The sequence below is a fragment of the Hypanus sabinus genome, chromosome 7, assembly GCF_030144855.1.
Source record: "Hypanus sabinus isolate sHypSab1 chromosome 7, sHypSab1.hap1, whole genome shotgun sequence".
Lineage (NCBI taxonomy): Eukaryota > Metazoa > Chordata > Chondrichthyes > Myliobatiformes > Dasyatidae > Hypanus > Hypanus sabinus.
In genome coordinates, this window is record NC_082712.1 from 50,599,411 (window position 1) to 50,623,818 (window position 24,408).

At 40.1% G+C, this 24,408-nt stretch overlaps 1 protein-coding gene across 4 annotated transcripts in view; it reads right to left on the reverse strand.

Moving 5' to 3' along the window:
* LOC132396773 (receptor-type tyrosine-protein phosphatase delta) overlaps nucleotides 1–24,408 on the reverse strand; it is a 635,525-nt gene that overhangs the window by 498,225 nt on the left and 112,892 nt on the right. For all 4 annotated transcript variants that reach the window (XM_059974654.1, XM_059974652.1, XM_059974656.1 and 1 more), the window contains exon 2: nucleotides 910–1,074. In XM_059974654.1, coding sequence (XP_059830637.1) covers nucleotides 910–973 — 64 coding nt within the window. In that variant the 5' untranslated portion in view covers nucleotides 974–1,074. The remainder of the gene's footprint in view (nucleotides 1–909; nucleotides 1,075–24,408) is intronic.

A 24,408-nucleotide genomic window follows, 5' to 3' on the forward strand; every position in this document is an offset into this window, starting at 1 on the left:
CAGCCCAGCAATGGGCAAGGGAAACCCGAAAATCACAAAACAATATGGACTGATCTTACTAACAGCATCCAGTAACTATCTCTAGGGACTTGGGTTTGCTCCTGACCTCAAGTTCTGCCTGTGTGGACTCTGCATATTGCCCTTGCGGCCAAATCGCCTTCTATCAGAAACTTTGGTTTCCATCCACATCCCAAAGATATGCAGGTAGATGAATTTGTCGCTGTAAATGATCACCAGTTGAGAATGGCAAAAAATTTCAAAAGTAAGCTGATGAACATGTGTGAGAGGAAATAAGTCACAAGATAAGAAGATGGGAGTGGGACTGGTGGGATTTATTAGAAGCCTCACATAGACCAGATGGGCTGAATGGCCATAAATAAATGAAACAGTAAAAGCTGCACTGGGAATGATGTCACTTGACACTGAAATTGTCAAGTAGTTCAGGAGGTGTTCAATAAATTTCCAGAATGAATTGAAATGAGCAAGAAATAGCCATTATCATATTTCACACTGGGAAAAGCCCACTTCCAATCACACTTCAACTACAACAAACAGCATGACACCATCAAATCATTGCCCCATTACTTCAAAATCACAGGAATGAAGGGGCAGGTGCAGAATAAGCAGCCTTCACGCACAAGAATCACAACTGAAAACATACAAGCTCGTGATGTCCAACAGAAATGTCCACAGCAGTTGGATCTCTGATGCAGGCTTCACTTCCAACTGTGCGAGGGGAAAGAAAACGACAGAGAGATCTAAAGATAGGTTTGCATGTCCCCAGACACCTTCTGCTATAACCTTAGAATAAGTTTAATGGGAGTATGTGCAGGGACCAGAGCAACAGAAGGAGATAGATTACAGGTGATCCTGTAAAGGGAGCACATTTAATGGCAATCCTGGACTTACCCTCAGCATTAGCATGTAGTAAGAAGCACAGGAACAGAACCAGTGGCCTGATTTTATGCATCATCCGACAGCTTGGCACCAGCAGCCTTTGCCAGCCTCGTTCTCACTGTCTTACAAGCTGCTGCAAGTAAGTGCAGTCTGAAACTATTGATGTGTGTTCAGAACCTGAAAAACACAGAAAAATAAAGAGATGAAAAACAAAATCAGCCACTACTTTCAAAATTCAGTCACAATTCTGGGCATTTGACTATTTAAATCCAGTTATTCACCTCAGCACACAGGCAGCATTGCCCTTAATGCCACAAGAACAGTTATAAGGACATTGTACCACGTAAAGCATCACTCCACTCTAGGAATCCTTGCAGTTTATATGCAGGCATCTTGTAAAGTGAAGATAAAACAAGAAGAAAGCAAAGTCCTGATCAGCTCCTCGAATTCCACTTCCTCAGCCAGTTCCATTTTCATCTCACTGTAGATCCTTCAACCCGAACAGATGAATTACATAAGTACCCAGCACACAAGGAGTGGGCACAGGCATTTCTTCACCCTCCCCCACCATCAAATCATAACAACACATGGCAGGTGAAGTCCTGTTCTGTCACTCTCAAAACCAAATCTTCAACAACTACAACAATCCCCAATAGCCAGATGTTTCTTAGCATGCTCAGATCTGTTGCAATTTTGGTAAAGTGGAAAGCGCAAACAAGAGGGAGGAGTCTATCAAAGGAAGTGTGCAATAGGCATGGATGGGGGTCCTGATTCGATGCCAGCTTCCCCCACATAGCAAGCAGAGCATTGCTCCTGTTATTGACGTACCAATATCACATCCCAGAATTAATGCTGAATGCATTTTACGACAATCTGTCATCTCCAATACATAAATACATTTTTCACATTCAATTTTTGAGATGTTATTCCAAAGATTCAGCAGCATGTCGGTGTTTTGCTTAAATAACAGAATAAAATGTGAGGTAGAAACTGTATCTGACATTGTGCTAACAACAGAGACACTATATCAGAGCAAACGTGCCAGCCTGTTTTCAGTGACCCATTACCTCTCTGAAGTAGAATGGTAATAAAATGTTTAAAGTGAATTATTATATAATTATCTCTGACCAAATCAATTTTACACTGACAGCGACTTCTTTTTTAAAACAGTGTAGATGCAAAAGGAATCTTTCAGGCATGTTTCAGAACTGGGTAGATACTGTCTTAAAATCAAATATATATTTTTAATATGTCACTGCTATCTTACTGAAGGAAATAAATGGATTATGTTCAACCAAGACATATTTGAGACAAATGACCGTGACCACAGAGTTCAGTACTTACTTCTACACTGAGTGATGGAAGGTAATTTCATTTTAACATAATGGACTGGTTACTAAAGGGCCAACATCGAGTAACCAAATAGCAGATCGACAGAGGAGTTGAGTAAAGAGTCAGGAAAAATTACAGAGAAATTAATAAACAAGGAAGAATTACTTCAAAGTGCTGGCTTGCCATAGAATCGTAGAATCATAGAAATAGGTTTTTCAATCCAATTGATCTATGTTGCCGATGATGCCCACCTACTCCAATCCCGTTTGCCCACCTCGGTCCCAAGTCCCTTCAGTGTTTCCCCATCTAAGTACTTTTTCAAATACTTTTTAAATGCCATAATTGTATTTTTTCCCACCACCTTCTCTGGCAGCTCATTCCAAACATTTCTCAGACCTATATAAAAAAAATCTTACCCCTCAGATCTCCTTTAAGTCTTTCCACGTCACCTTAAATCTGAAATCTGTGCCCTCCAGTTCTAGGCTCCTCTGCAATGAGACAGTTACAATTTCTATCCTATCTATACTCTTCATAATTTTGTAAGCCTCTACGTGACCACCCTTCAGCCTCTTATTTCCTGGCCTATCCGGTTTCTCCTTAAAGATATGTTTCAGTTGAGGCTACATTTGGAATACTGTGGATGGAGTGCATGGAGTGGGGCCCAGTAAGGGACACGGTGGAGGGTCCAATGGGGAGGAGAGTCCAGTGATGAGAGGAGAAACGGAAGGCAGGAAGAGGTGAGCCAAGACCCAGTGCTGAAGTTGAAGGCACACTGGCTACCTGATGATTTTTTTTATTTAGGTTCTTTTGGGTTTCTTTGTTTTGTGGCTGCCTGTAAAGACACAAATCTCAAGTTGTATAATGTATACATATTTTGATAATATAAATACTTTGAAGTTTGAATTCACTTTCAGTTTAAGATGGCGCCGGTGAAGCTCAGCAACTACTTGCTGGTGGCAAATAAAACAAAAAAAGCAACTAAATACTTCATTTTTCAGGTAAATGATCACTGCAAACAAGGCCTGTAACTTCAATGACAGAATTGAGCGTTTAAACTGCCTGCTTGACCTGATATTTTCTGCAGTGTAAACTGAAGTCTCAAAGCTGCAGGACAATTACAGTGCGATGTTGCGATCTGGGCCCAGGAGCGGGGAATGAGCCGATGTACGGCCATTGTTGGAGTGGAGGCAATTCAATACAGTAGAACCAAGCGAGGTGAGCAGAGCCCAAGCCTGAGCGAGAGGTTTGATTGACTTTAGCACAGAGCCGAATTGGAAAGGCCAGGAATGAGCCTGGGTCTTGGGCCTGAGAGCGTATGAAAGCAGCAAGGCCAGAGTCTGAGAGCAGGAATGACCTGAGGTTGAAACCCTGGGCTAAAGTGAAAAGATTAAGGTGTCAGGTCCAGAGATGAGGGACACAGGCTTCTCTTACTTCTGCGCTGAACTGTGGCTGTGGCCTACAACTAATGAGCTGCTGAATCAGCTGTAGTGATGCCGGGCTTTGTATCTGTGACTTGCTTTTGTGAACATCAGCTCGAAAACTATTTATTTACTTTTATTGTTTGCACGATTTGTTTTGTTTTTCTCTCCGCATATTGGGTATTTGGCAGTCTTCTTTTGTTTTAATGGGTTCTATAAGAGTAAAGGTATTTGATTCTTGATATTTGATAAGGTCCTGTTGTGATATTGCTCCTGACTCTGCATCAAGATCACTGGCTCTGGAAGAGAACCTTCACGGCGTTTGTGGAGTTCCATTGGAAGAACATTTATCAATTTGATTAGATGCTACAGATGATTACTTGCAATGCTGGTGGCCTGCTCTTTGGAGCTGACCCCAGTTTATTCAGGCACTTGAAATGTGGAGCATTCAGATTAAAACTGCATGAGCTTCAGTGAGGCAGAAAGTGTTCAAAAATACTGTTAGAGATGACTTATAGTGACATGGTCCCAGTTAACTCTACTTGTAATTCCCACTGAAACATCATATTAAGTTAATTGACACAACTACTGGTCCATAATAACTTCAAACGTCATGTCACAAGATTTCAATTTGAAGTTCAGCCAAGTTTATTTTACATGTATGCACAGGTGCAATGAAGAAACTAAATTGCAGCAGCATCAAAGGGACACAATATCAGAGACACAACATTCACAAGAAAGACAGAAATAATACAAAATTATGCAAGGAAGAACAGAATTAGAACATTGACACAACACCACTGTAGTGCAAAGGGGTCATAGTGTTGCTATACTGAGGTATTCATTAGGGTTCCTCAGGTTGGTTCAACAACTGTACATTTGTAGGGAATTACCTGTTCTTGAAAATGATGGTGTGGGGCATCAGCATCTGTACCCTCTGCCTGATTGATGGGAGTTGCAAGAAGGCGGCATGGCAGGATTGTCTGGAAACGTAGAGGAGGATTGACCCAAAAGCAGAGCAGCGGGGATTATTTTAGCAGTAATTGATAATTACTTTATCAATAAACTGCAAATTAACAGGCCCCGAAGCAAAAGAGAATAGATTATTAATAGGACAAGACAATACGTAACTGAAGATGAGGAGCAACTGGTTGAGGTTGATTGGTTCAATGGGTGAAAGAAGTGCTGTGGCTAAGAGCTGGGTTTAAATAGGCTGAAAGTAATGCTTTGGAAACAAGTGTCAGGTGATATAAGGTAGTGGTCTTGTGATGGTGGAGTGACGTCATTTTCCCGCCAGTAGAGGTCATGTGACAGATTGTTGTTTTTTCCTACAGGGTATAAAAGGAGGACCCCTACCTGTGAGGAGGGGCAGTTCATGGCTGGATTTGCCATTTTGACTCCATGCCACTGCGTGGTCCAATATTATGACACGGTTTGGTTGAACGGTGGAGTTTTATTTAATGCCTAAAGTTTAAAAGGTCATTGCCGGCAGTTTCTTTATAATACTGCCAGTTAAAAATCAGTGGAGAGTGAAGATCGGAGTTTGGGAGCTAAAAGATCGAGGAAATTCGATTTTGTGTTAACCCGTGCAAATAATAGCAGTACAGTTTTGTAAAGGAAAGGTCAGTGCCTTTAAGCCATTTCATTTTCATCTTCGTAAATTCTCCAGGAAAAGTATAGTTCGACTGGAAACTGCAACAACACGACGTGAAAGAGAATTTAAATTGTCTGTCTAAAAAGTTTCTCCTTTAATACACTGTCAGCATTTTGAACTTTTGCAATACTACTTGGAAGAACTGTTTTTGCAACATCGCTTTAAGAACTGTTTTCACTTTATTCCTTTAAGAACTGTTTAAGCTGCTGCACAGCAGCTGATTTCCGGTTACATTAGTTGTTTGTTTACTTTTGGGGGTTTGTTTTCTGTTTAATAAATGTTTTATTTGTTATAAAAAACCCTGCCTCACTTATATATTTATTGTTGCTGAATCTGTAACAATACCTGTGTGGCCCTGATAGGGATGGTGAATTCTTCCAAAAACAGGCACTACAGTCATCGTGGCAGATGAAACAAAGCAAACTGCATAGGTGTTCAGTACAAGGACAGCAGAAAAGTGTTTACCCATTTATATTTGAATGCAAGATCATGCTGGAGATTACGATCCCTCTGAAAATTGTATGTCAGAAACATCACAAACAGAACTAGAAGATTTATTTTGCTCCATCTTCTTTGAGTACAAAGTAAAATAAAAAATGCTTAGCAGGAAAGTATTGTCATGTCTATTGGTAATTATTAATTTATTAGCAGATCTGCAGAGAGCAGCTTTCAACATAGCTTCTTATCGTCACTTACTGAGATACAGTGAAAATAATTGGTTTTGCATGTGATCCACACAGATCGATTCAAAACACGTTTGTTGTGCTAGTGCAAAGGAAAAATGGAAGCAGAGTTATCATTGCTGACATATAACAACTGGATGAAGTCTTCCCCAAATCCCAGGATCAAATGCACTCTAAAGCCAAAGTTAAAGTCTGTCATGCAACATTTGTATTTAACTCTCCATGGCACTCAAACTTCTCACTCTTCTTTCTACCTTGTGGGAGAAGATGTAAGAGCTTGAAAGACCAGATAGCCAGACACAAGAACAGCTTCTTCTCCACTGCTATCAGACTCCTGAAACAATCACCTCTTTCACACCTCTCCCTTTATGATGCTGCCACATTCTCAAACTCCTAATTCTACCTCTCTCAGGCTACGTCCACACTAGACCGGATAATTTAGAAAATGCCGGTTTCACGTAAAAACGATAGGCGTCCACACTATGCGCTTTTAAAAATATCTCTGTCCACATTAAAACGGGTATTTCAGCAAATCTCCTCCTACTGCACATGTGCAGGACACATCTACCAAAAACAAGTGATATGTTTGGTGTTGAATCTCGCTGTGAAAGTACACGTTTGTGCAGTTACAGACTAGAAAAACTTAAACGACAGACAGCTTTTGGCTCTCGCACATGAGGACTTAAAAGTGAAAAAAAAACAAATACTGGAGCGTACGGAGGCAACCGACAGGGAGTTCACAGACAGATTGACCCAGCTGACAATGAACATTGAAAAACTGATGAACTCTGTTGCGTTAATAAAGCACCTTGTTAAATGTATAAAACATGTCTTCATCTGTGTTATCTTGCATTTCCATATAATGTTACATTAGGCTGCTACTCATCTATTGTCAGAGAAATACTTGCATAAATAGGTAAACCACCTTCATACAAGCAAAGACAGAAAACAGGGCAAAGTGAGTACAGGCAGTCCCCGGGTTATGTACGAGTTCCATTTCTGAGTCCGTCTTTAAGTCGGATTTGTACGTAAGTCGGAACAAGTACATCTGATATTATTTAGTGTCAGTTAGTCAAACGTTTGTATTAGTATATAGTCTATATTTTACCTTTCTATGCATATAAAACACTTAAGAAACGTATGTGTTCCAATAATTAAACCACTGTGTTTCTTAATAATAACTGTAGCTTTCATCAGGGCAAGGCCTTTCACATGCTCCATTATTCTCACTTTATCCGTTATCCTTTAAAATGTTCCAATCGTTGACCAACTGTAGCCTAACGCTTTTCCAATAACCAATGGTGCTTCACTTCTTTCCAAACGCTTTATTATTTCCACTTTATTTTCAATCGCGATCGCTTCCCGTCAACGGAACAGAAACACTGCGGGCAGTGGATCCCGAGCTGCCACCGCACTCAGACAGGCTAAATGGGACAAGTGGGGGCTGTACTGGGTTTGGGTATTTGATCCCCCACAATATTCCGCGTGGGAATTTAAACTGGAGGTGGCAGTGTTTTTTTTTACAAGTTTGAGTTTCGAGCTTGACATCAACCTGGCACAGATAGTACAGGAGTCATTGGATCAACATCAACCCAGCACGGGAGCGGTCTGTCACTGGATTGAACTCGAGCCCGGTGCTGATCTCACTGCACCACCAGCCGACCGAAACGGCGGGGGGATGGGGGGGGGGGGGGGGAGGGTCAGGGTGAATCTTACTAAGAAAAATTTAAGCCAAATACAAAGTTCAAGACTCAACACAGTGTCAACGGCAATGATTTAAAATGGCAGACGGCGTCGCGTTCTGACTTAAAATGGCCGAAGGCATTCTCCTTCCTCAGTTCGTAAGTCAGACATTCATAACTTGGAGACTACCTGTATACTTATTTATTCTGTAAGTTATGGGTCAAAGTATTTGGTGAGTACATTTCTCGCTCTTCTGGCTTCAGTCTCGTTGCCACCTGTTCTGAAATTGTTAGGTTGCGTTCAAGAAAACAATGAAATGGCACGCTGCTGCCACAATCTGTTCTGGCACGTCATGACAGCGTTTTTAGATTTCTCCAGTTAACCCGTCAACACTGCTCCGGCCAAGCGGCATTTTCAAAATTACACACTCTGGAGAGCGTTTCTGAAAATCGCCGGTTTCGGGGGACGAAAACGCCATTTTAGTGTGGACGTAGTCTCAGCTAATCAATTAAGGAATTTCTTTGCACTCTGCTGTGTATGACAATAAAATAACCTGAAACAGATTCTGAATTACAGTAAATTTGCAACTCCACAATCTCCAATTGGTACTTATTATGTACATGACTTAACACAATATCTTATTATCTATGTACTTAAGCTCTAACTTCAATTTCATGGTTTCAACTTATCCAGTTTAGTTTACCAGTTGGAATCGCTTACCAATGGGCACTGATTTGAAAACCTCCCCATTTTTCATCGTAAACCAATTCTTCCTTCCATCTGCACCAAAAAAAATGTTCCTTCTTTGCTTTCATCCTTTGCTGATCCTGCCTCCATTGCTTCCCAAACCGAGTTAGGGAACCGGAGCTAGAGCTGGATGAACTTCGGATCATTCGTGATCCATGCAGAAATATACAGGAGTTTCAGGGAGACAGTCATTCAGAAAATGGCAGATGGAATTTAATGCAGACAAGTGTGAGGTGTTGCATTTTGGAAGGACAAATCAAGGTAGAACATACACAATAAAAGTAGGGCATTGAGGAGTGCGGGGGAACAAAGGGATCTGTGAGATCAGATACATAATTCCCTAAAAGTGGCATCACAGGTAGACAGGGTTGTAAAGAAGGCTTTTAGCATCCTGGCATTCATAAATCAAAGTATTGAGTATATGAGTTGGGATGTTATGGTGAAGTTGTAACTGACATTGGTGAGGCCAAATTTGGAGTATTGTGTGCAGTTCTGGTCACCTAACTATAGGAAGGATATCAGTAAGATTGAAAGAGTGCAGAGAAGATTTACTAGGATGTTGCCGGGTCTTCAGAAGTTGAGTTACAGGGAAAGATTGAACAGGTTAGGACTTTATTCCTTGGAGCGTAGAAGAATGAGGGGGGATTTGATAGAGGTTTACAAAATTATTAGGGGTATAGACAGAGTAAATGTGAGTAGGCTCTTTCCACTTAGGAGAAATAAATACAAGAGGACGTGGCATTAGGGTGAAAGGAGAAAGGTTTAGGGAGAACATTAGGGGGAACTTCTTCACTCAGAGAGTGGTAAGAGTGTGGAACGAGCTGCCATCTGACATGGTAAACGCGGGCTCACTTAAGAATAAATTGGATAGATACATGGATGAGAGGGGTCTGGAGGTTTATGGACTGGGTGCAGGTCAATGGAACTAGCGGAATAAAGTTTCGGCACAGACTAGAAAGACTGAATGGCCTGTTTCCTGTGCTGTAGTATTCTACAGTTCTATAATCTAGCACTCAAGAGGGAAGGGAGCAAGTCGATTGCAGATATTTATCAGCTTTACTCTTAATTCAACCATGTACACTGTATAACAGCACAGGAGGTTGACTCATCTTCTAATTTCCAAGCCCCTGACTTAGCAAAAGAACAACAAATCATACCCACTTCAAGTTTCCCTTGACAACTCTGAGGGAACATGCAGAGAAGAAGATTGAACATAAAATATCTCCTAGTTACTAACAGCACTGAACTCCCAATTTGGATGAGTGGAGTGGATTGCAATAAATCGAATTCAACTTTGTCTGCACAAAGCTGACAGACACACAAGATTGTCTTGGAGCATCTTGATCTAAGCAATGCTGCAAGTTCTGACAAGGAAAACAGATTGCAAAATAGTTTTTGATGTATTTACCTGGTTAGGGGATGATATTGAAAATTAAAAGATATATTTGAGGGTAAACACAATTGATGCTAAGTAAATAGGAAGTGTCATAAAAAATCCTTTTATTTCAAAATAAGTCTATGCTTATAAAGGTTACAAATATTGGTGCTGAATAACAGACTTCCCTTTCCAAATACCTATATTATGTCTGGATAGGTCGATGTAATGCAAAGTCTGCTTGACTCTGAACTAGCATCTATCTGCTGGTGATACCATTTTCAATTTCCCCCATTAACCATTACTAGAAACTACTCATACGTACCTCATGCAGAAATCTTTCACACATGCACTTCTGTTTGCTTAGGTTAGATTTAAATTTGGAAAGAAAGGCAATGTAGACACCATTCGTCCAAAGTTAATTATTAACTGAGGTATCTACCTCAGGAAAATGAATATTTTATGAAATACGGTGTGAAATAAAATCTAGAGCTTGGAAAGTTTGTGGGGAATTGTTGAACACAAAACCATATGCCATAGAAATGAGGTAAGAAACATTAGGTTATCCTTTATTGTAAAGTACATTCTTCTGAAAAGTAACATGAAGCCCTCTAAGCTGGTGATTACTTGCAGTACCTTTCAGTTCTTTGTCCATCGATTACTCATGAACTTCAAAAAATCTAATAAATCTGAAAGATCCCCAGTAGGAGCAGGAATTAGTCACAAAGTCACAGCCAAAGGACCGGATATATTTTCTTAAGACCAAACCAAAAGACTGCAGACACTGGAAATCTGAAATAAAAGCAGACACTGATAGAATATGCAACTGGTTGGAGAGCTTCTGTGGTGAAAGAGACTGTGTGGGGACTCAGCCTGGTGGCCTGGGAAAATTAAAACAGAATTTAAGCAACCTGACAAGAAGTCAAGAAAACAAGGACTGACACAATGGAAATGTATGAATGATGGCTGGTGAAATTAATGGCACTCTGGCAAAAAAAAATGGTAATGGGATAGATGAAGAAATAAATTATTGTAAGTTACATATAATTTACATTCTGTGTGTTGCCTGAATCTATCTCCCTGTGATGCTGATGCACTCAAGTTTTCAACTGCAGGGCACACAAAATGCTGGAAGAACTCAGCAGGATCAGGCAGCATCTATGGACATGAATAGGTGGTCGACATTTTGGGCCACGATCCTTCTTCACAACTAATTGTACCTGTATCTCACTGCTCTTGTGCTCAAGACAATAAATTCAACCCGACTCAAAATAATCCATTTACAGAATATGGAAATATTCATGGACAATGGAAGCACTGGTTATGAGAGTCATAGATTAATACAGTAACGAAGCACAGACACAGGTTCTTCAGCCCTACTGCTTCATGCTGACCAAAATGTGCATCTAAGATAGACCCAATTCCCAATGTGACCTGAAGCTGTTAAGCACAATTTCAGGGGCAAATCATATGATGTAAATGTCAACTGCTGGTTGAGATTACTCCAAGGCTAAGGGTAAATGTCAGACTGTTGGTGGAGCATAGCACTGAAAATGGAGGTGACCTGAAACTTGGGGCAAAATCTCTGTATTTGGTCTCCCCGGAGAGGGTGATCAGTGAATAGCTACCATATACTAAATCAAAAACAGTTGCTTCACCTTACAAATTGCCTGGAGCCTGTGATTTTCGGAAAGAGGAGTTGACAGTCACCTCTGCGGTGGTGGCTCAAATTCTTTTTTTTTTGATACCCACTTAACCCATGCACATCTGAACTTGCGTAACATGGGCAGGTGAATGAGTGTCAGGGGTTGACCATAAGAATTAAGCCATTTGGTCCATTGTGCATGGTTGATATATTATTATTCCTCTCAACCTCATTCTCCTGTCTTCTCCCTATAACTTTTGATGCCCTGACTAATCAAGAACCAATCAACCTCCAGCTTGAAATATCCTTAATGTCTTGGCCTCCACGGCCGTCTGTGGCAATGAATTCCACAGATTCACTACCCTCTAGCTAAAGAAATTCCTCTTCATCCCTACCCTAAATGGGCATCCTTCTATTCTGAGACTGTGCCCTCTGGTCCTAGACCCACCCTTTATATAAAAAAATATCCTCTCCATATCCACGTTATCTAGGCCTTTCAATATTCAATGGGTTTCAATAAGATACCTTCTTTAGCACTAACTCAAACTGCAAATTACACTTTAGGGATCCCTACACAATGACTCCCAAGACCCTATGCATCTTTGATTTTTGAATTTATTTTACTTGTTCAGAAAACAGTCTCTGTCTTTATTCTTTCTACCAAAGTGCATGACCATACATTTCCCTACGCTACATTCCATCTGCCACTTGCTTGTGTATTCTCCCAATCTATTTAAGTCCTTCTGCAGATTCCCTGCCTCCTCAAAACTACCTGCCTCTCCACCTATCTTTGTATAATCTGCAAATTTGGCCACAAAGGCATTAGTTCCATTATCTAAAACACTGACAAATAATGTGAAAAGAAGTGCTCCCAACACAGGCTCCTGCATAACACCTCTAGTCACAGGCAGCCAACCAGAAAAGGCCCTCTTTAATCCTACTATTTTCCTCCTGCCCGTCAGCCAATCTGGTATCCATGTTAGTATCTTTCCAGGAATACCATGAGCTCTTCTTTCGTTAAGCAGCCTTATGTGTGGCACCTTCTCAAAGGCCTTCTGAAATAACAACATCCACAGATTTCCTTGTCTATCCTGCCTGTTACTTCCTCAAAGACTTCCAACAGACTTGTCAGACTAGATTAACACTCAAGGAAACCATGCTGACTTTGGCCCACATTATCATGTAACTCCAAGTACCCTGAAATGTTATCCTTAATAATAGATTCTAACATCTTTCCAACCACAGAAGTGAAGCTAAATGGCCAATAATTTCCTTTCTTCTGCCACTCTCCCTTCTTAAAGAGTGGAGATTTATTTCAATTTTCCAGTCCTCATTACTAATGCCTCCACAGTTTCTTTAGCGACCGCTTTCAGAACCATGGAGTGCAGTCCATCTGGTCCAGGTGACTTATCTACCTTCAGACCTTACAGCTTCCCAAACACCTTCTCCTTGGTAGCAGCAAATATATTCACTTCTGCCCCTTGACACTCTCACTCTGGCATTCTGGTAGAGTCTTCCACAGAGAAGACTGATGAAAAATACTTACTAAGTTCATCTATCATTTCTTTGTCCCCATTACTACCTCTACTGCATTATTTTCCAGTGGTCTAATATCCACTCTCTCCTCTCTTTTACCTCTTGATAGATCTGAAAAAAACTTTGGTGACAGGACAATTGCATCCTGGACAACTGCGTCCCGGTCAAATGCATCCCAGTCATTGGCATCCCTGGACATTTGCATCCGTTTTTTTTGCATCCTGGAAATTTGTGTCCCAATATATGTATATGTCATAAAAGATATAATTGTACATATTCATGTATTTTGAATCAAAAACAGTTTTATTAATTAAAAAGGGATTGTAGCATGCATTTTATTGATTAAAAATTTATTTTATGTCCAAACTTAAAAAGTATGCATGCTGTGGGCAACCCCTCGTAAGAAACTTAATTTGTCCTCAGGATTGTAATGTGCAATTAATGATTGAAGGCACTTATTGATATTCTTATTTCTTGGTTGGACAGTAATCCCCCTTTGGTAGTCAATTTTCTTCTTTGTGGCTATAGCTTCCTCTTTCTTCAACACATCAATTGAATTTAAAGCTAAATTGTAATAGGAAACGTGGGGGTTTGTTTACAAGTAGCTCAGTCGCAAACGAGGCACCCCTCATTTGCCTACAATTACCCAAATTGATTAGACGGTTGCTTTTTGAGCTGAGATACAAGGCTTAGAATATATAACACAGGGTTTGTTACCCAGTAATAGTTACATGTAGTGAGACGCAAAAAAAAAGGGATGCAAATGTCCAGGGATGCTAATGACCGGGACACAATCATCCAGGACACAAATACCCTAGTACCCTTCTGTTACATTATTGGATAGCTTACTTTCATAGTTCATCTTTTCTCTCATGTTTTTATTGCCTCCTGTTGGATTTTAAAAGCTTCCCAATACTCTAACTACCCACAATAATAAATCTATTATATGCCCTCTTTTTTCTTTTAATGCTGTCTTTGACTTCCCATGTCAGCCACAATTGTGTCATCCTCCCTTCACAATACTTCTCCATCTTTAGGACATATCTATCGTGCAACTTCTGCATTGCCACCAAAACTTACTGTTCCATCATCCCTGATAGTGTTCCCTTCCAACCAACTTTGGCCAGTTGGTTGACAATTCAACTCATCCCTCTGACTGCAATTTTGCCCTATTATCTGCCTATCCTTCCCAACAGTCTACACACTGAATCTACTTGTAGAACAATTACCTATCCTCATTCCAGTTGCCGCGCCCCTGGTAAATTAGCTCAAGCCCTCCGCAACTGCTGTAGCAAACCTGCCAACAGGATATTGGGCCCCCTTAGTACAGGTCGTATCTTCCCCAGAAGATATCGAAGTGATCCCGAAATCTGAATCTGCCAAAACATCCTATTCTTACCTTCACTGGTGAATGGCAAGGCAGCAATCCAGAAATAATGATCTTGCTTTTCCGCTTTCTAACTCTCTACGTTCTCTCTTCAGGGCCCTCTCACTTTTCCTACCCACCTCATTGGTTCTGGCTGCTGACCCTTCCTCCTTAGAATGCTATGGACCTGATCTGAGACATCCCTGACCCTAGCATCTGGGAGGCAACTTTCCATCTGAGAGTCTCTTACGTTTCCACAGAATCTCCTGTGTGCTCCTCTAACGACTGCACTCCTCTTTTCCCTTCTTCGCCACAGAACCAGATTCCATGCGAGAGATCCAGTCGCTGCAGCTTCCTTTGGTAGGTCGTACCCGCAACCCCCTCATCACTATTCAAATTTGAGTGAAGATTGGGCCAGAATGACACATTGGTCCACTTTGGGATACCAAAAAAATGGTCATGAAGATGTGGTTTGATTATATTCCTCTGCAATTAGCTGAAGTACTTGAGGAAGGGCCATCAAATGTGGAGACTGGTGGGATCACTTGTGAGGACAAACTGAGCCCAGAGTGTTTTAATGAGAGAGCCAAAAGTGAGAAAAAGCATAGAAACGGGATGGGCACAACTGAGGGCCCCGTCCATCATAACAGAGAGAAATCTTCACTGTAGGAAGAAAGGAGGCATCTCAGTAACTCAAGCATGGAAGGACAGAGGTCAAGAAATTGATGAGTGGAATAGATTCCATGCCCTCACCCATTCATTCAGCCTGTCTATATCCCCTTGAAGCCTTTCTTCATCCTGCTCATATTTCACACTGCCAAGTGTTTTAGTCTATAGTCAATAAATGCAAAACATCTTGAAGATGACCTATAAGAAACTTGGACCCTTTCAGCCTGCATGGGCCAAGTTTCAAATAGTAACTACAAATATCAAGGACTGAGTGGAACAGTTCAGAATAGTTTTAAAACGTTTTACTTTCTTATGATAGCAAACCTTCTGCAGCACAACATGTGTGCAAGATTTTAAGGTCTTGAGACCTTATACCACTGGAAAACTGACTGAGACATAAAATGAAACAAACACGTTCCATCAAGTAAAACACAGACAAATACAACAGAAATTTTATAAAGCTGTTTTTGTTTCTTTCTTCAGTTCAGGCACATAAATTCAAACCAAGCAGAAGATATATAACCTTCAAATCAACATTAGATGGAAGACCACTTTATGTAATAAAGTGTAGTGACCACAGAGCATGACATTTACTGGATCTGTCTGAAACTGGGCTGAAAAGATGGAAGTCAAGCTGAAGAATAATAAACATTTATTTACTTCAATTGAGTGAATGATGGCATAGTATGTGAAAAATCAATACTTTGCAAAATAAATCACCCTCACCTTCCAAAAGGTACAGCTTTTCTTGATGACTTACAAGGTTGCAGTCAGACTCCTACATGGAATGGAGACATTCATTACAGTGTTCATTCCCACAAACGTTCCTTCTTTCTAGTATTCTTTGCCATTTTCCCCTCCTTTTCCTTCTCCCAACATGGCTGTCATTCCCCCCCCAACCCCATGGAACATTACCCAAGTTGATCTTAATTTGTCGATTTGATTGCCAATCAAGTCTGCACCATTGTGTTGAATTCCGAAAGAGTAGTAGAGTAGTCAGAAGATCTTACTAGGAATCTTGGTTAAGGAAGGCTACTCGAACCATGGCAATTCATCCTTCCAAAGAAACCCCATTGCCCTCCTGACTCACTTTTCAATTAATCACCAAAAGGTTTGAAGATTTCAATGCAATTTCCTCATGCTGAATAAATAACCAATTAATCTACATCAATAAATAACCTGACACCACTCTAAAAATCTCACTCTGAAATGTCGACTGTCCATTTCCCTCTATAGATGCTGCCTGACCTACTGAATTGGTCCAGCTTTTTGGTTGATGCTCCAGTTCCCAGCATTGGCAGTTTCTTCTGTCTCCATTCTGCTACTCGACTGTGATATCAGACGGTTCTCCTTATCCACGGATTCAACCAGCCGCAGATCAGGAAAACCCGGAAGTTCTCTCTCCAGCATTCATTGTTTAAGCATGTACAGACTATTTTTTCTTGTCATTATTCCCTAAATAATAGAGTACAAGAACTAGCAAACACGAGGAAATCTGCAGATGCTGGAAATTCAAACAACACGCACAAAGTGCTGGTGGAACACAGCAGGCCAGGCAGCATCTATAAGGAGAAGCACTGTTTACGTTTCAGGCCAAGACCCTTCATCAGGACTAACGAAGGGTCTCAGCCCAAAACAGCAACACTGCCTCTCCTTATAGATGCTGCCTGGCCTGCTGTGTTCTACCAGCATTTTGTGTGTGAAGTATAATAACTATTTACAAAGAATTTATATTGTATTAGGTATTATAAGTAATGTAGAGATTATTTAAAAGTACAGGCAGTCCCCAGGTTATGAATGAGTCCTGTTCCGGAGTCCGTCTTTAAGCCGGATTTGAAGTTGGAACAGGTACATCTGGTATTATTTAGCGTCAGTTAGTTAAACATTTTTCTTAGTATATTGTACATATTTTACCTTTCTATGCATATAAAACTTAAGAAACATACGTATTTCAATAATTAAACCACTGCATTGCTTAGTAATAATTTGTAGCTTTCATCAGGGCAGGGCTTTTCACATGCTCCATTAAAATTGTTCCAATCGTTGACCGACTGTAGCCTAACGCTTTTCCAGTGACTGATGGTGTTTCACCTCTTTCTAATCGCTTTATCACTTTCACCTTATTTTCAATCATGATCGTGATTATTTTCGTGAACAGAAATATTGCGGATTCAGAGCTGCGCCAGGTCCTAATGTCCACCGCACTGAGACAGGTTAAATAAGGGACTTGAGTACCTGCGATTTTTGGTATCTGTGGAGGGTCTCGGAACCAGTCCCCCGCAGATAAGGAGGGCTGACTGTACCTACTTTGGAGAAGTTTCCTTCCTTTCAATGGAGTCGCTGAGGTCCTTTCTCATTGCTCCTTTTATGTGATGTTTGCTGCTCTCCTACTCTTTACCACCCAGTTCATCCACCTTTTTATTCTGATTATCTCTTGTTTTCCTTTTAATAGGCACAAAATGTTCCATTTGCTCCAAAAGATGCTGCCTGACCTGCTGAGTTCCTCCAGTATTTTGCATGGCATCACTCAGAAGGTGCCTTTTAACAGTTTACTATGACCTCAACTAATCTGGATTGAATTTTCCCATGTCATTTATTGCTTTGTGTATTTTGATGGGGTTCCGCTTTACTACTGAAAAATACAGAAGTTTTCATGCTCAATATCAGGGAATAGTTTCAATTTGAAGAAAAAAGAGACTACAGATACCGGAATCTGATATTGAATAACGGACACTAAGAGAATTCAGCCAGTCAAGCAACATCTGTAGAGCAAAAGATATAAGATGACATTTCATGTGGAGGCCCTCCTTCAGACCTGAGCAACAACCACAAAATTCTCTTTTTCACACTTCCAAAATTTGAATATTTCAGTTGACCCAACAAGGGCATTAGGCTTAAGGCCTTATATCATATGACTCTTCTTGACCGCTCAGCATTGAGTCTACTTTTTGGATTGCTGTCTTGCACTGACTGGACTGTGCCATCATTGACATACAATATCTTTCTAAATTTAAAAATAATATTTATTTAGAGATGCAGTACAGACACAGGCCCTTCTGGCCCAATGAGCTGGCACCACCCAATTACACCCAATGTGACCAATTAATCTACAACCCATTCATCTTTGGAATGTGGGAGAACACTTGGAAGAAACCCACAGGCTGACAGGGAGAGCATACAAACTTCTTGTAGACAGTGGTGGAATTAAATCCGGGTCATTGGTGCTGTAACAACATTGTACTAATCGCTGTGCTACCTTGCTGCCCCAAAACATTAGCTTCTGCTTTCAGTATGCTGTATGTCTACTGTCCACCATTTATTGTTATACTTTGGAATGATCCTTAGAAAAATACCGTATATACTAAAGATTAGTGAATGAAGATGCTATTGGATTTATGTACTCAACTGGCTGCGATCTATTTTATTATCCATTCCTACTTAATGAGGTTCAATTGCTGCTTATGCACGTTATCCAACTTACTTTAAACTGTTCGTAGATTTCATTAGTTTACATTGAGCTTCTGAATATATTGTTGTAAATTACAAACAGCAGGAGTGCCACAACCAACCAATTCTCTCAAATCTGCACAGCACATCAACATCACTCCAGTAACAAGTGTTTCTTGTTTTATTGCTCTCCACCATAAGCAATACCAGTTCGGTCAAAAGCTTTATTCATGGCATACTTGAGCTGGAGCTGTTGGACAGAAATCAAGAGTGCAAACCTTTCATTTGTTGTTTCCAAACCAGGAGTACTAAAACGAAAATGTTCAGGGTTCATAAATTTCCCTGCATTTGTTCAGTTAATGCAATTTAACAAACCTAGAATTCCTTCATAAGTTTGAAGGTAAATTCACTGATTCATTCGACAATGTAAATATTTATAGAATAAGAAAACTGAACATCCTTAACCGGTTGTATCATGGTCTGCCTCAGCAATTCGGAAACGCAGGAATATAAGGATCTGCAAAGCGTAGTTTACTCAGCCCAGTACATCATCAGCACTTCACTTCCCACCATCAAAAACACGTACATGAGAAGCTGCTACAAGAAAGCAACGTCTGTTAAAAATCTGCACCATACTAGCCATGCTATTTTCTCACAACTACCATCGGACAGGAGATACAAAGTCTGAAGTCCCACACCAGCAGGTTCAAAAACAGCTACTTCCCTTCAACTGTTTTGTTCTTGAATCGACCTGTGTGGCCGATATCACTAACTCAGTACAGGTAGTCCCCGAGTTACGAACGTCCGACTTACGGACAACTCATACTTACGAACCGAGGAAGGAGAACACCGTCTGCCATTTTAAGTCGTTGTCACTGTTGAGTGTGTAACTTTGTACAGTATTTGGCTTAAATTTTTCTTAGCAAGATTCACCCTGACCCCGCATTCCCCCCCCCCACCTTTCCAGTCAGCTGGTGGTGCAGTGAGATCAGCACCGGGCTCAAGAACGGGGGTTCCTGAGTTCGATCCAGTGACAGACCGCTCCCAAGCGCACTCTCCCATCCGTGCCAGGTTGATGTCAAGTTCACAACTCGACCTCATATAAAAAACACTGCCACCTCCAGTTTAAATTTCCACGCGGAATATTGTGGAGGATCAAATACCCAAACCCAGCACAGACCCCACTTGTCCCATTTAGCCTGTCTCAGTGCGGTGGACTTTAGGACCCGGGGAATTCAGTGCGGTGGTCTTTAGGACCCGGTGGACCTCGGGAGCCAGTGGAGGTCAGGACCCGCTGCCCACAGAGTTTCTGTTCCTTTGATGGGAAGCGACTGCAATTGAAAATAAAATGGAAATAATAAAGCATTTGGAAAGAGGTGAAACGCCATCGATCATTGGAAAAGCGTTAGGCTACAGTCGGTCAACAATCAGAACAATTTTAAAGGATAAAGTGAGAATAATGGAGCATGTGAAAGGCCCTGCGCCGATGAAAGCTACAATTATTACTAAGTGATGCAGTGGTTTAATTATTGGAATACATACATTTCTTAAGTGTTTTATATGCATAGAAAGGTAAGATATACAGTACAAACGTTTGACTAACTGACGCTAAATGATACCAGGTGTACTTGTTCCGACTTACGTACAAATCTGACTTAAAGACGGACTCAGGAACGGAACTCGTTCGTAACCTGGGGACTGCCTGTACTGCAATACATTTAACACCCTGCACAACAACAGACTTTTTGTTTTGTTCTACTTATGGTTCTTTCTTGTATAATTTATGTTTGCCTTGAGAATATCATGTATCTGATGCTTTGTGCCTGTATTGCTTATGCAAGTTTTACACTGCACCTGTGCATGCACGTACTTGTGCATTTGACAATAAGCTCATCTTTAACTTTGCCTTTACTCAAAAAAGCAGTCCAACTGACTTCCACTTTCTCAGCCTTGTTGCAAGAGCACTGCTTTGTATTAGGGGAATTTGAGACAATCGCGCCTTGTAGCATTTTGTATCCATTATAGAATGTCAATCATTGATGGTCAGGCTGTTTCTTAATGTAGAATCATATAAAATAGCATTATCTTGAAATTTATACTTGAGGTGCACATTGCAAAATGACTGTTTACAAAATATTGGGTTTAATTGTAGGTGCTGGTGGACTTTGCGGAAATGAGCGGAAGAAGTAAATATGACCTGGAATAAGAAGCTAGCTCTGTAAACTTAATCTTCATCAAGTTGATCACAAGGCACATAGCTCCCATGCAGTTCCTAGAAACTTAGACTGTAATTATTTCAAGACTTGAGTTATTGCCTATGCACCAAATTAGGATTCTTGCTGAAATAAATTTTTACTTGGCCATTGTTGAAGCCAGAACCTCACAGATTTAAAAGCATAATTAACAAGAACCAGTTAAAGAAACATATATTACTTTTCCGCCAAATCAACATAAAAAGCTACTTTTTTTTGTAAATTTGACTTCTATAGTTGATCATTAGAAAATAATCTTCATTTAAATTGTTGAGACAAGAGCAAAGTACCCAATAGAAGATCAAAAGTTAGCTAGTTAAGATTGAGGAAGCTTGTTTAACCCATCTTAGTTTAGCATTACAGAATCCTGGAAGGTCCTCTCCACCTCCTCCAGTCAACATCTCATTACTTCTTGAAATATTTCAATGCTTTTATTGCTCTTTCCGAAACTCAATTCCAAATTTTTACTTCAGAACATTTGTTCCTCACTAAATGTATAGTTTGTAAGCAAACAGAAGACGCTAGCATTAACTGCAATGTAAGCATGGTGAAGGTTTTCTTTCCATTCTTTCTGGGAGGGAAAGCTCTAAGCACTCATGTAATCTGCCAAATTTTGTCTGATTAAATCCAACCAATGTTCCTTATGATTTATCTGGCCCCAGCTAATTAAGAGGAGGTTGTTGAATAAAACTATAATATCATTCATTTGACCCAAGATACTTCAACTTTTTTACATCAATAATATGTATTTGTTTAGCTGTAAGTACTGGCGAACCTTTTAGCAACGAGTTACAGGTGAAATTAATTGAATTGTCCAATCAATATCCTTATTAAGACAACTGAACTGGTCCAAAGAGTGCTATATGAGGCCATTCTTACCCTCTGCCACTAGGCTCTATAATGACTCCCTCCTGTTAGACGGTTTAGGGTAAGTTATTCTTTCTTACTTCTCTTCTAGTATTTGTATATTTCTATATCTGTGCACTTGTAATGCTACTGAGACACTAACTTCCTTTGGGATCAATAAAGTATCTATCTTTCTTTCTATCTTATACATGTAACTATTGGAGGGACAATCAAAAGATGATCATGAACATGATGTTAGATCTCAGTAATGCACAGGACATACAGTCCAAGCCTCAAGAGCGAGAGTTTATGGCACACATGGAGGTGGCATAGCCTGTCCTTTACACAGCCTCATTCTATCAATATTTCTCTGCAATTAGTCATGAGGAGCTAAAGAAAATCAATTCAGGATGCCTGCAGTTCCCTTTGAGTTCTACAGAGGAATCTTGAGAAGCAAATTCTGGGTAAGTTGGTGATCCCTCCTAAGAAGAATGAAATTCAGCCACAGTAGAACATTCGATAGAGCAGCTCAGCAATCCAACCTCCGTATAATTAATTTACCAGCTAATGCACTGAATTATAACTGCCTCTTCATTGCTTACAGAAATAATGTGATTTGTATTACATCACAGTGGTAAAACATGCAGAAAAATAAATAATCTCTGAAAAATACACAAATAAAATTGTCATTATTTGTAGCTGCATCTGATAACAGCTGATTTGGTTTCACTATCCAAATATACAGACATTAAAAACCAGTTTTCAAATGCTTTGGTTAAGTTCAAAACAGAGGTAATGCATGAGCTCCAAATACATTTGTATTGAGGTAGGGTATTAAAGCTAGCTTCTCAGAAATTATTTTAAAATGTGCATTGTATCAAATAATCCTAATTGGAAGGAAGGGAGAAGACTATATTTTGTTTGTGAGCTGCAAGAACATAAAACTCTATTTTCTATTTTTTACTACCATCAGCTGACCACAGAGCTATGTATTTTTAGGATTTATCAGTGATTCCTTGAAATGCCCACGTTATTCACAGCTTAATCAGGAATTAACACAATAGCTTTGACTATTAATCATTATCTGGAAAAAAAAGTGGTCAGTCTGCTGGATTTTTAAACCATTCTGCTCAGAATGACTGTTTTCAGGATTTTATTTAAAACTCTCGCTCGGCCACATCTGGAGTACAGCAATCAGATCTGGTCACCTCATCATCAAGAGGATGTAGAGGTTTAGAAAGGCTGCAGAAGAGGTTTCCCAGGATGATGCCTGGACTAGAGGACATGTACTATAAAGAGAGGATGAAGAAACTAAGGCTGTGTACTTTGGAGTAACAAGGCTAAGGAGTTACCTCACAGAATTCATAGCTAAGATTATGAGAAGCACAGAATAGACAGGGCATGTATTTAAGGTGACTTATTTAAGGACTTTTTTTTTAAAGAAAGAGTGTTGGGTGACTAAACTGCACATGCCCAAATAACGAAGGCATATGGACATTGTGTATAATTACCTTAATTAGACATTCAATTGCTGTTTAATTAGTTTGATGCAACATTGTGGGCTGAAAGATCTATTCCTGTCCTTTACTGCTCCATATTCAAAGTTGACAGCACATTATTTTCTCAAATGTTGATGCACATCAAGACCCTCAGTGTGCTTATTCTGTATTTTTAATTTAGAATTTAGCTGATGTCTAAATTTGACAAGCAAATGTTACCCCTTTTAACATCAGGGTTTGTCTCAAGGATTAGTCATTTTTGATAAGACTTCTACTTGGACAGATTAATCTACTTCACCATAATATTTCTATGTTTTTAACAAAAATAAAGTTAATCATTTCTGCCTTTCATAGTGGAACTGCTGACAACAGTAAAGAATGATCTTGACAAATGATAGATCAAATGGGCAACTGGGTGTGCCCTTGCTTTCAAAGTTGAAACAAAACACACAGCTCAAAGGCAAAGGAACATCCACTGCCACGCTCTAATCTTTGCAGGCTGCGGCATATTTTCGCAATTCCTTGTCCCCAGGCTTTTCTTTTCACTCATCGCCACAGCCGTACAGAGCAGAAACAGATCCTTTGACACACAGAGTCTGCACTGACCATTAAGCACTCATTTATAGTAATCACACCTTATGCTCTCAAATACCCCCAGATTCAATCACTTATCAGGTACAATTTACAGAAGCAAATAAACCTACTAACCTGCATGGCTTTGCGATCAACGATGACACAAGAGCACCCAGGAAAAATAGCGAATTCTACACAGCCAGCACCCAAGGTCAGGTTAGAACCTGGGTCACTGGAAATTGTGCCACTATTGTGGGCCCATTGTGTTAGTGAACGGGAATGGCTAAAACCAACCAGCAAATCAGAAAATTAATATATTTGAATGTTCAGAGGAGAAAGGAGGATTTGTTCATGCCTTTCAAGCTGAATCAAAATGATCCTGTTGTTAATGCCTCTAGCTAAATTGGGTGTGATGGTCACTTAAAGTGACTAAATGCACAATATGCTCTGAAGTAATTCAGAGCTGTTGATAATAACTCCTGATTTTGACCAACACTTGGCTTCCATAACAGCAGGACTCTAAATCAGACTGAAAACTCAAATGATAAAGTAATTAACTTATGGACAACACTTCAATTGCAACAACGTCAAATTCATGCTGCGGGGAGCTTAAAAGCATTCACAAGGCATTATAAATCAGGTAGACAATCTTCAAGCTGTGAGTCACAAAAAGGACACAAAAAAAATCAAAGAAATAAAAAAAAGAGCCCTGAGATATTTCACAAAGAAAAAGGAAAGACTTTAATCATAGTTGAAGCAAAAACATTACTTGTTGACCACGGACAA